Source organism: Cuculus canorus, chromosome 2, assembly GCF_017976375.1.
Source record: "Cuculus canorus isolate bCucCan1 chromosome 2, bCucCan1.pri, whole genome shotgun sequence".
NCBI lineage: Eukaryota > Metazoa > Chordata > Aves > Cuculiformes > Cuculidae > Cuculus > Cuculus canorus.
In genome coordinates, this window is record NC_071402.1 from 98,260,788 (window position 1) to 98,273,041 (window position 12,254).

Consider the following 12,254-nt stretch of genomic DNA (forward strand, 5'->3'; position numbering starts at 1 on the left):
CTGTCATCAAACAGTAACACAATTAAAGAGAAACCTGCAATATACATATGAAACTGTTTGGAATTTTAAAGGATAAGTATTTTTTTTTACCCGATACTATTGCAGCCTCAAGTTTCTAAGCAATTAGCTCCTCTCTTCAGAAAATACTTACTTTCTAATCAGAACTTACACCATTATAGATTGCTTACATCTGACAACCTCAACAGAAACAGCAAAAGTCACTTCCAGAGGTTGACCTTGTTTGCAGCAGTCTCCTTTACTGATAGGAAATGTGGTAATGCCAGAGCAAAGGAAAAGCTGCCTTGGTCAGCCATCTGTATAAATAGGTACAAAATAAGGACTGTGTCATAATATGAGGCTTTTCTTTCCTTCTCTCTGCTTTGGTCATTTACCATGTTTATTTTCTAAGCACCTAATTTATTCACTTATTTCTTATAAATTACAGATCATTTAGACTATTTACATTTTGAAATTAGTAGAGCAGCTCCCATTCAGCCATACCTTTTTAATTCCATGCCTGTTTCAAAACTCAGCCTTCTCTAAGATATAGGTGCATCCTAGAGGGTAAACTGTCACAAAGCAAGTGCAAAAGCCCTGAAACATCTGTCCTGGTCCAATCATTCCAAACTAAGCATGAGTACAGCTACACTCCATCCTGCAGTGAGCTAAGCAACATGGCTTTACTGCAGCCAAGTGTTATTTCCCTACTTTATATTTTGTAACGTATTGATTTTACTGAAAGCTAACTGAAAGAAATTCACCGTACACTCAAAGAAAGAAGATGCAAGGTTTACCATCACCTTAGTTCCCAACTGGCATTACTGTATTCTGGCTATTATGATTTAGGACTGTAATAATACACTAACAGCAACAAGGGTTCTCATTTCTTCTTACATATTGTGATTTTACCTCCTATTATACGAGAAATAAACCTACAGCTCCTGCAAAGTCCCTGCAAATACGAAACAAAATGACATTTCTTTCTTTAACACAGTTTTTGCCTGCTTTGACAAAGCAGCAGAGATATAGTTTATGTGTCTATGTATTAACAACAGATAGCTTCTTAATCCCAGAAGTTATCAGCAAGAGAACATGAACAACAACAGTTTTAGCTCACAATACACAGCTGATAATCAGCAGTCCAGGTTTATATTCTTTGGCAAGGTCACAACTTTATTGAAAATAATTCAGAGCACAATAGCAGGAGTAACTACTATACTTGATGTTCGGTGTAGTGGCTCAGCCCATCTCCAGTACAGTACGTTTTCAGATCAGAGCAAGAACTCAAACTTCATATTCTATTACCACTAGAACATGTTTTATAGTTTGGGTGGGGTGTTATTTTACAAACCATACCACCACAACTAAAATACTGTCTTTGAATGGAATAGTCTGTAAAACTGGAAGTGTTCCCTTACAAGAATTTTCTATTATGCTTCTGAATTTGCTGCTTTCATATTCAGCATCCTACAGCATGCTATTTATAGATTGAGTCACAGAGCAAAAAAAAAGTTTTGATTTTTATTTTTGTTTTCAAACCCTAAATCAAGATGCTGAACATTGAATGTGCCTTTGGTGTTACAGTCACAAGCCCAAATTCTGCAGAAATAGTCTAAGCTCTAAACCTCACATTTCCAGTTGCAATTACCATTATATACAATATATTCAATACTATTTAGGTTTCTACAAGTGCGATGAGAGTCCAATGATCGTATTAATAGTATGCCTGGATTTGCTCTAAGAAATGGTAAATTTAAATCTTCCACAAACAGCTTTCAACATTAAGAAATTCTTTAATCATCTTGATTTGAGAGGATTATGACATGGATCAGTTGTCATATGAATGTCATGCTGGTGAAATTCTCAGTGTATTAAAAATCATTCAAAGTAAATACAGTACTATCCCAGCTAAACTCTGTTGAAAGATTAGGTTAAGCTTTAAATAAGCTATGAACATAATTTTCAGGAAACAATTGCTTTCAAATAGTTTGGCACTCAAAAGAGAAGATACTCCACATAACTGCTAAAACCGACAAGGAAAAAGACAGCAAAGAATATGGGATACATTATCTGCTATGAATATTTTCTTATCTCTTTCAGTACACACCTATCTGTGCATGTGTAAACTCACTGTACAGTTTATTGGTTTCAGATTAAAATAAATTAATCCTTCATCAGTGACAGCCAAATGCAGTCAACTAAAATGCCAAAACTCCTTCTTTCAGAAGTCCACCAGAAATAAATAAAATAAGAATTATGAGATCATAGAATCATAGAATAATTTAGACTGGATGGGACCTTAAAGACCATCTAGATCAACCCCTCTGCCATGAACAGGGACAGCTTCCTTTAGATGAGGTTGCTCAAACCTGCATCCAACCTGGCCTTGAACACCTTCAGGGATGGGGCATCCACGACTTCTCTGGGCAACCTGTGCCAGTGCCTCATCACTCTCACAATAAAAGAAATCTCCCCTTCTTCAGCTTAAAACTGTTACCCCTCATGCTATCATTGCACTCCCTGATAAACAGCCCCTCCCCATCTTTCCTCTAGGGTCTCTTTAAGTACTGGAAGGCTGCTATGTCTCCAGAGCCTTCTCTTCTGCAGCCTGAATACCCTGGACCTGAACAACTCCCTCAGCCTATCATCATATGAGAGGTGTTCCAGCCCTCTGATGTGGACTCGCTCCAACAGCTCCATGTCCTTCCTGTGCTGAGGATTCCACAACTTAACACAGTACTCCCAGTGAGTTTGCATGAGAGCAGAATAGAGGGAAAGAATCATCTCTTGCTGCCTGCTAATTCAGCCTGGAAAGTTCATCTCCCATAGCCAGTGCCTGCTTGGCCAGCTAAGTCTATCTAGACTTGCAGAACAGCACACATCAGATCACCCATTCTCACTTCTGCTATTAGGTCTTCATACAGGGAGGATAAATAGAGGAGAAGAGATTGCTTCTCCCAACATACACTTTAGCTGAAACCAGAGAACTGGCTACCTTGAATACCCTCTTCTAGTTACCCATGACTCACAAAGCATGGGAAAGCTCAAGAGAGAAACAAGCAGTCACTTCCTCAATAAACTTATTGGATTTCCAACCATTTCTGTCAGCAGGTTGAGCAGCAATAGCACTAAATATGGCGAGGTAAGTATCTCCTTGTATTTGTCTACTATCTGCTGAGTTAAAATTTGTCTCTTAGTCATTGCATGCTGAAAGGACAAAAATTATTGCTGCTTCAAGTACTATTCCATCTATTGGGAAATGAAAGAACGTAATCATAAACGTCTGATAACCTAATGCAAATCCAACAAAGGCAAAGAACAAATTCGTCTCACCTTGGCAAGAGTGGTTGGTTGTTTCCAGAGAACATCCGTAGAAACTTACTTACAAAAATCCTCAGGCCAGGAAAAAATAGCATAGAGAAAATCACCATAATGGCACTATATCTAACAAGAAAAGTTGTGGCTTGGCTGTTCTTAATCCAAGAGAGAGACTGAGATCTGCCTAGTCATAAGCAGTGGTTCAGAGCAGTTCAGTACTCTGAACAGGAGACTAGATCAGAACATGTGGATTTTGAGCTCTCTATAAAGAATTCTACTTCAGCATTTCCCAATAGAAGTCAAAGAAGAAGAAAACATATGAACAATTGAAGGTGCCCAGGGTAGACAACTGCCTAAATGTAAAAGCCTTTCCCTGCATTCTTTGCGTCTTACATAATCATAGACTCCCTAGGTTGGAAAAGACCTTTGAGATCAAGTCCAACTATACTTGCCCACTACTAAATCATATCCCTAAGCAAACAATTCTATGCCGTTAAAAATGGTAAGCCAAACATTCAAAGCCCTCTCTGAGGGGTCATCTCTGGTAGTCTTTCCCTCACACGTTTTTAGCATGCACTGTTCAATCTGCAAGAAGCGGAGATGATGATTTTGAGAAGAAGATATTTGGTCATTTCATTAGTTAGAAAGGGCAAATGCTTCTATTTTGTCATAATTCTATTATATAATATAACCATCATTCTTCAGTAAGAAAACAAACCTGACCAAAAAAAGTTACCTAGAATTATGTCCACTTACCAGCTAAATGATAGAAAGGTATTTGAATCAAGACTAAAATGAACCTGTAGTTCAACAGCTTACTCTTGAAAAGACAATTATTTTACAAAAGATTATATTTAATTGATCTTTTAAAACACAAGTCTACAAACCTGAGCCTGACTCAAAGTAAACCCATAGCTCATGAGTCTAGACAAACAGAGGTAAAAAATTGTGCTGCTGGATGACAAACACTGAAGTTTTAGACCATGATTTGTTATTGCAGACGTAATAATTAATATTTAAACAGCAGTGAGAAGACACGCCAAATGCTACTAAAATTATAATTTATTTCTCCTGACAGATATTACTTGGCCTGCATCAATGACTTCTGGAATTCTCACTAATGAGTAAAAATAGCCATGCCAGCATGCCAGCAATATCAATAGTGGGGGGACAGTTTTCCAGTCACAAAAAAAAAGAATGAGGGAGGAGGACATGTCACACCATAAGGTAAGAAAAGCAGTTTCTCAATGAGGATGTTTACGACTAAATTTCTAAATTGCTGCCACATCACTATAGGGGAGAAATTCTCAAAATACCTGCAGCAGCTGTATGATTAGCCTCAGCAGCTATGGAGTTCGTGTTTGTCTTATTCCCCCAGGGTCTAGTCATTTTGTTACCCAGAACAACACAGCTAACCAGGGGTCCTGAGGGACAGCAAGGTCCTTTGAGCAGACCAGCTCCTTTCTTTATACTTTTGCAGTGTAGAACAGTGGAGAAATGGTGAAAATATGTTTTCTATTATGCTTTTATCAAAAGTACAACGACAGGATCACCTTAGTTAAGCTGCCAAAGTATACTAAATATCATACACAGCTTCCCCTAGTATGAAAACGAAGTCAGGAACATAGCAGTTATGCATAACTATATTTTTTAAGCAGAAAGAACTTTTGCAAATTCAGTTAGCCAGACTAAACAGACAATTTGAGAACTATACAAGCATGTTATTCCACTGTCGCACTGTTTTAACTGAAGATCAAAAGCAACTGTGCTACCATAGTTTTTTATCTAAGTACTGACCGTTATCTTGAAGGACTCCTGTAGAAGCTGTTACTCTCACTGGCTGTTTTACTTTTGTAGAGTCATTAGAAAACTGCCATCTGGACACAGAATCCTCTGGATTCTGGCTTTTTTTGTCTTTCCCTTTGAGACGTGGCGGTGTGGAATTGTTTTCTCCTAGGTCACTGGATTCAACAGTAGATTTAGACTGCCAGTCATTTCCCTGAAAAGAAGTGTATGCAATTACAACTGGTGAACATGATAAAGTTTATTTTTTAATTTCTATATTGTTTCAGCCTTTTAATACTAAGGTTTAGTAACAGGTATTAAAGAAGTGTATTCATTTATAATCAGTACAGTTCAGTGATATCTTAAACTGTCCAGAAAACTGTAACTATCTCACCACCTTGCTAAATGATACAAAGGATTAATGCTCCTCAACAACTCACAGAAGAGAGTAACACATTTAGCATAAGGAAATAATGCTTCATTTGATAAAAACAATGGCTAGGTGAATCTATATATACATGTTATATCCCATCTATTCACATGTGTGGAAAGTGACAAGATGTAACGTCCCTAACTTGATAATAATTCACTACCTGTGTACAGGAGACCTGGGCATTAACTTGGTAATGTCAAAAGCATCTGGAAGAGGATGACCACCTCCATGTGGCACTAACACTTACTGCCAAGTGGACACCTAGAAAGGGGTCTGCCAATACATGCCCTCTGAATTAACTCCAAGGACATCATTGTTCTTTGGTCTACCTAGAAACAGAACCAGAATGCTGGCCCTTATTTTCACAGCTTTGATGTATGTATGACTTTGCATGTACTAGCCAGAGATTTTATTATTTATACACACTTTTTTCTTCAGTTTAAATCTGTTCACAATCAACATCGTAAATTCATATGCAGTAATTACGGGTATAAACTAGAGGCAGGCAGATTTAGAATAGAAATGAGGAAGAATTTCTTCACCGTGAGAGAGGTGAGACACTGGAACAGGTTACTAAGAGAAGTTGTGGATGCCCTATCCCTGGAGGTGTTCAAGGCCAGGCTGGATGTGGCCTTGGGCAGCCTGATTTAGTGGGATGTCCCTGCCCATGGCAGGGGGATTGGAACTGGATGATCTTTAAGGTCCCTTCCAACCCTAACTATTCTATGATTCTATGGTTCTTTAACAGCTCTTCTCCAGGCTGAACAACCCCAACTCTCTGCCTGTCCTCATAGCAGAGGTGCTCCAGCCCTCGGATCGTCTTTGTGGGTCTCATCACAACCTGTTCCAACAGTTCCAATAATGTCACAGCAATACTTCAGTATATTCTAATTCCAACTGGAGACTGTTACTCCCAAGCAATAACAGTGAAAAAGCGTAGATATTTAATTGAAGCAAAAACTTGCATCATCTATAGCAGTTCGAGTGCTGCTTTAGATACTTAGGGACAGTAGCACATATCCCTGTCTCAGGTTTTGGCGCTTGTTATAAACATGGAAAATGTTTGACCACTCGTCTTTTATTACAAATCCAATGGAATAAAGATGAATATCAAATAATTTTTTTAATATGCTTTTAAGTAATAGAAAATACAAGAAGTTAAAACTATTAATAAGCTTTTTTTAAAAAAATCTAGAATTACAAAGCTCATATTTAAAAAAAAAATTACTTTAAAGTGTGTTCTTCACTGAGGTTTTATCTTCTAATTTCAATAGAATGGAACAGATGTGTATTTTTTATTGCTTATTTTGTTTAGTGGCTCCAGGCTTTTTTTGTTTGTAAACACTAAATGGACATGATCAACTACCACAATTATAATGACAGACTGAGAGTTTGATTCTCCCCTGTTTTGTACTTGTACTGTAAACTGCATTTGTACAGAATTGGTGCAAACAGATACTTACAGTCTGATTTGGCTATACAAAATACAAAGCAGCGGAGGCTCAAGCTCTATATTATTGGTCAGCTAGGACAAAGTATATGAGATAGGAAACTGTTTTAGGGCCTTATTCAGACTCAGCATGCAGAATCATCATTTAATGCAAGACATTTTGTAAAAAAAAAGCATTCTCCCTTTAGGTGTATAACTTAAATCAATAAATAAACAAATACAAAAATACACCTGTCAAGGTGTTATTGAAAAGATCTCAAGGCAGCAGGTGATCTTTGCTATGAAAGCTTTTATAAAAAATAAAGCAGCCCTCACTGCAATAATATTTTCCCAGATTTCTTTTGTCTAATTGATGCTGCAAATAGCTACAGATTCATCAAGCTTTAATAAGCATACCACCAGGTGGCTGTGGATATTTTCTCTTCATATTTAATTAAAACCCAAAGGAGAGGGTCTTTCCATCTGCTAGAACTAAGAAAAATGAGAAACAAACTCTATTATGGCACTTGATACTTACACTGCCTTTAGATTTTCGAGATCCCAGAATTGGAGGTAGTACCGAGGTTTTAGACCTGCAGAAATAAGCCATATCGTAGAACAGTATGCACTATCACCATCATAGACACTATGAATCTATAACCACGTCAGACAACAACAAACTGTCTATGGCAAAGTTAACTGTTTTATTCACTGCGTGTTTTTACCAGGAATCACTCATTTCTCCTCACTAGACTGTATTCAAATGCATAGGCATTAACTTAACCAAATGCATTACATTTCCCCACAATACATATTTCATATTCCTAAAATTTGCAGAGCAGGTTTACTACTACATGAAAGATCCTTGCAACAATGAAAACTTTCAAGGATCAACAAAATTCAACAAATTGTCAACGATTTCAACAAAACTGTTTTTACACCAACTAATCAACATATAGTAGCTTTTCACTGTTCTTAAATTCTTTTGTCACAAATGCTGTGTCTCAAAATACATAGAATCATAGAATCACTAGGTTGGATAAGACCTCTTGGAGGTCCAGCCATTCCTATCAACCACTAAACCATTTCCCTGAGCACCTCATCTACCCGTCTTTTAAATACCTTCAAGGATGATGACTCAACCACCTCCCTGGGCAGCCTATTTCAGTGCCCAATGACCCTTTCTATGAAAAATTTTTTCCTGATGTCCAGCCTGAACCTCCTCTGACAGAGTTTGAGGCCATTCCCTCTTGTCCTGTCCCCTATCACTTGGGAGAAGAGGCCAGCTCCCTCCTCTCTACAACCTCCTTTCAGGTAGTTACAGAAAGCAATAAGGTCTCCCCTCAGCCTCCTCTTCTCTAGGCTGAACAACATCAGTTCCCTTAGCTGCTCCTCGTAAGACTTGTTCTCCAGCCCCTTCACCAGCTTTATTGGTCTTCTCTGGACATGCTCCAGAGCCTCAACATCCTTCTTGTGGTGAGGGGCCCAGAACTGAACACAGTATTCAAGGTGCGGTCTCACCAGTGCTAAGTACAGGGGCAGAATAACCTCCCTGGACCTGCTGGCCACACCATTTCTGATACAAGCCAAGATGCCCTTGGCCTTCTTGGCCACCTGGGCACACTGGTGGCTCATGTTCAGTCAGCTGTCAATCAACACCCCCAGGTCCTTCTCCTCCAGGCAGGAGGGGCGTAACTTGAAAATACTTTCAAGTTATTCACATTGTCTACAATTTCTTACTAAAAAAAATAATAACAATCACACCCCAGTTTATTTGGGGACAGAATATGGAACAAATACTCTAAACTACACCAGTTTGTGGGACAAATTTGCATTTATTTCCATAATATGGCTCCAAATCTCTGTGTTTTCCAAAGATATTAAAAGCCCAAGTTTCTCTTTACAGACACACAGTTTAGGATTGTGTAATGTTATAACACTACCTTTTGAAAAAAGAGCCAAATGTAAAGCATTCTTAAGCGAACACATATTCCACAAAACATTACCAAGCAAGGGTAGATCTAGACTGGTGTAGCTCCACCTAATCTCATTCAGCTGCACACATTTGTATCCCAGGAAAAAAAACCAAATTAGGTGAAGTCAAAATAATCCTTTCTTTGATATTAATTTTGTGATACATGATCAATGGCTTGTTTATGATGTGAAATAATCTTCCAAATTACCATTTTCTCCTTTTGTTTTTTATCTCAACTTCCTCACAAGTTGTCAATAACCCATCTATCCATCCCTTATACTTGGAATGATGATTTTGTACTTTACTGGTGGTCCTCTGTAAACAAATTGACATACACAAGCACATGACAAGTATATCACACACCTACAGAACTTACCCCTGTGGCCTTCTCACTGTAGATTTGCTAAACAGCAGTTCACCATACGGCAACTTCTTAAACTTCTCTCTACCCGCTGCAACATAGATTTGCCCATTCTCCAAATCTGACCCACTCTGAATGAGTTTTCCATCTAAAGTGTAAAGTCTGAAATGAAAAGGCTTAATATAGTAAAACTTTGCATTCAGTTAGGTGTATTAAGAGCACTGAAAGCTACATTAATCTTAACTCACTAAATAACATTGAATTTCCACATATGAAACCCAATGAAGCACAGTGGATGCCATACAATGATGAGCTGCTACATAAAAAACAAAAGGCAAGGAAAGACAGAACAAAATAATGACCTAAATCACAGTTTATATAAAACTAATGAAGTATGTGAAGTGACAGGGCCTGATCAACAGGCCTAAAACAGTATAGGTGACCCATGGATGATCTGTATTGCATTGCTATGTGTAGTCTTTAATCTGTAACTTCTCACATTGCTATTATCAGTTGAATTGTGCTGTGCTATTCTTAATACATAGTGTGAGAAAACACATCATGCTTGCATTATGAGTAGAATTGCACTGCGCCACCTTAATGGTAGCTTCTCTAGCATACACAGAATGAGAAAGACCATCAACACCGTGGCTGACCAATCAGCACAAGCATAAACACCATATGAAAGGAGAAGAGCACAGCTGAAAGTGCAGCAGTACAGTTTGCAGTGCATAGATACAAGAAAAAGAGGGGATGAGTAAATCATAAGAAAGTGCATTCAGTGATTGTGGGAGTAGGTGTGCAGTGGGATCTTGACAAAGCATGAAGTAAATTATGTAATTGAAAGGCTTGGACAGAAACCACAAGAAACTCTACTCTCTTGTATGGTGCATTTGCATGATCGGGCAGCAGTGGGGCTGAACTTTTAGTATTTATTGTATCTGCCTATGGAGTTTTAAAAACGTATCTATGCATATCCAATGTATCTTACAAATATCCAGCTTTCTGATACCTGTGAACAGCTCCACTTCTGAGGGTAACTTTTCCTGTAACCATTTCGAGAACATGATCCCAGTGATTCAATGTTTTCCTGGGAATGAGGAGTCGCACTACAGGGCTAAGAACATCTCCATTAGCAATCAGGCTGAAATAAAGCAAAGTAAAATAATTAGGAGAAGCATTTTAAAACTCATTTGAACTTAACGGACCTCTACCCCTCCCCCATCAACCCCCCTCCCCCCAACAACAGTTCACTAACTGAAAATTCTCCTTACAAAATAGTGTAGGGCTCCTGGAGTGGTTTTCGAAACCGTGCTGACGCAGTGATTCTACTGTGAGTAACTGGCTTGACCTGCAAGGACAAAAAGAACTAGAAATTACTCAGTCTTCATATTGGGAAAGGCTTTGCCCTGACCAGAACCAGCAAGGAGGGCAGCGTATCTGTAGAAAGCAGCTGCTGTTTTTAAACATGCATTTTATTCCTTTCCAGCTTCACCTTCTACATAATTACTACTGCAAATGTATATCTACATTGAGTAATAACCACAGCATAGCATACCACAGTGCAGCATGGCACAATGTATGGTTTCCACGGGGAGGTCAAAAGTTATGGACATCTTTGGTGACTTCTCAGTTGTTGATCATAGAGAGCCAAAGCAACACCCATAAATGCTGCTCTTGCTTTCTTAGTCCTTGCTGCTCATATGTATGGCCCAGGCCATTAAACCACCTTCTCTCTAACAACAAATGTCATCTTTACTTCTCTCTGCTGTTACATAATAAGCACTTTAGCTCTTGTACAGGTCTTCACATTCAAATCCATCAGTGATTTATAAAGGTTGCTGAATACTGTCCTCATTTTAGGGCAATGACTCATAAGTGCAGTGAATTGCCAATTTTTAGCTCTCAGAATAAAACATAGGATACTTAATTCCCAGCATTATTATTATGGATAAAACCAAACTCCAAAATCATTAGGAAGGGGTTTGTTTGTCTTTTTTAATTAGCCATAATCAGCAAATCAAAATAAGGTGTCAAACCCAAACAGAAGTTCAAAAGGCACAGCATACACAAAAACGAGCTGTCTACTTTTCTGAAAAATGTCATAAAAGCTTAAAGGATTAAATAGCCAGCATGCACAAATATATGCTTTCAATTAAACACACAAAGTTGATTTAAACCAGCAATGTTCTAATCACTATGTAAAGCAGTCTAATGACAATATGCTGCAGCTTTATCACACTCTATGCTAGCTTAACCAATACATCTCATTTAATTTATGGAAAATGGTCTGGGCTCCAGTGCTTTAAGATTTTGCATGGATTTTCACACAAATTCATTTAGTGCCAATGGAACCGTTTTCCAGATATATAATGAAAAAGGCAAGAGAGGCTCTCAACCTAGTAGATATTTCAAACTAGCTAAAAATTATTAAAATAATCAGATATGACTTCCTACATAACCCAAAGAACCTCAAAGAGCAAATTCTGCACCAAGCACAAATTCTGAAGGTAAAACAACTCTTCTGGAAAAAAGCAACCAACTAAACAAATGCAAAGCTGGCATTCCTTGAGGTACAATCACTTAAAGTAAAGGACAGGAACAGGTAAATCTGCTGAACAAAATCTGTTCTCAAATCTGTCTGCTAAAAAAGAAGCACATCTATTCTGAATTCAATTCACTTCAGCTTCTTGCCTTTCTCAAAAGCCCTTGTGAGCAGCGTAGCCCTCCCAGTCTTTCATTTTCTTACATTCAGAAGACTTAAAAGCATACACTGTTTGTGTACAGAGGAAGGCAGAACTGACCTTTGCAAAGCACAGTGACTAACCAGAAGCCATAAGAAGCAGTAGGGACAGGATGATCTAAAGCTCAGTGCCAAGGGATATTTTGGCCAGAAACAGCAAGAAAGATGTTACTGCTGCACCATGCCAGCAGTGCTTGTGGACTAGGCTAG

At 38.3% G+C, this 12,254-nt stretch overlaps 1 protein-coding gene across 1 annotated transcript in view; it reads right to left on the reverse strand.

Moving 5' to 3' along the window:
• Nucleotides 1–12,254, reverse strand: part of DCDC2 (doublecortin domain containing 2) — a 52,069-nt gene that overhangs the window by 22,855 nt on the left and 16,960 nt on the right. The window contains exons 3-7 of the mRNA XM_009564169.2: nucleotides 10,576–10,652; nucleotides 10,314–10,445; nucleotides 9,317–9,463; nucleotides 7,504–7,558; nucleotides 5,116–5,317 (exon numbers count right to left, since the gene is read on the reverse strand). Of these exons, the coding sequence (XP_009562464.2) occupies nucleotides 5,116–5,317; nucleotides 7,504–7,558; nucleotides 9,317–9,463; nucleotides 10,314–10,445; nucleotides 10,576–10,652 (613 nt within the window). The remainder of the gene's footprint in view (nucleotides 1–5,115; nucleotides 5,318–7,503; nucleotides 7,559–9,316; nucleotides 9,464–10,313; nucleotides 10,446–10,575; nucleotides 10,653–12,254) is intronic.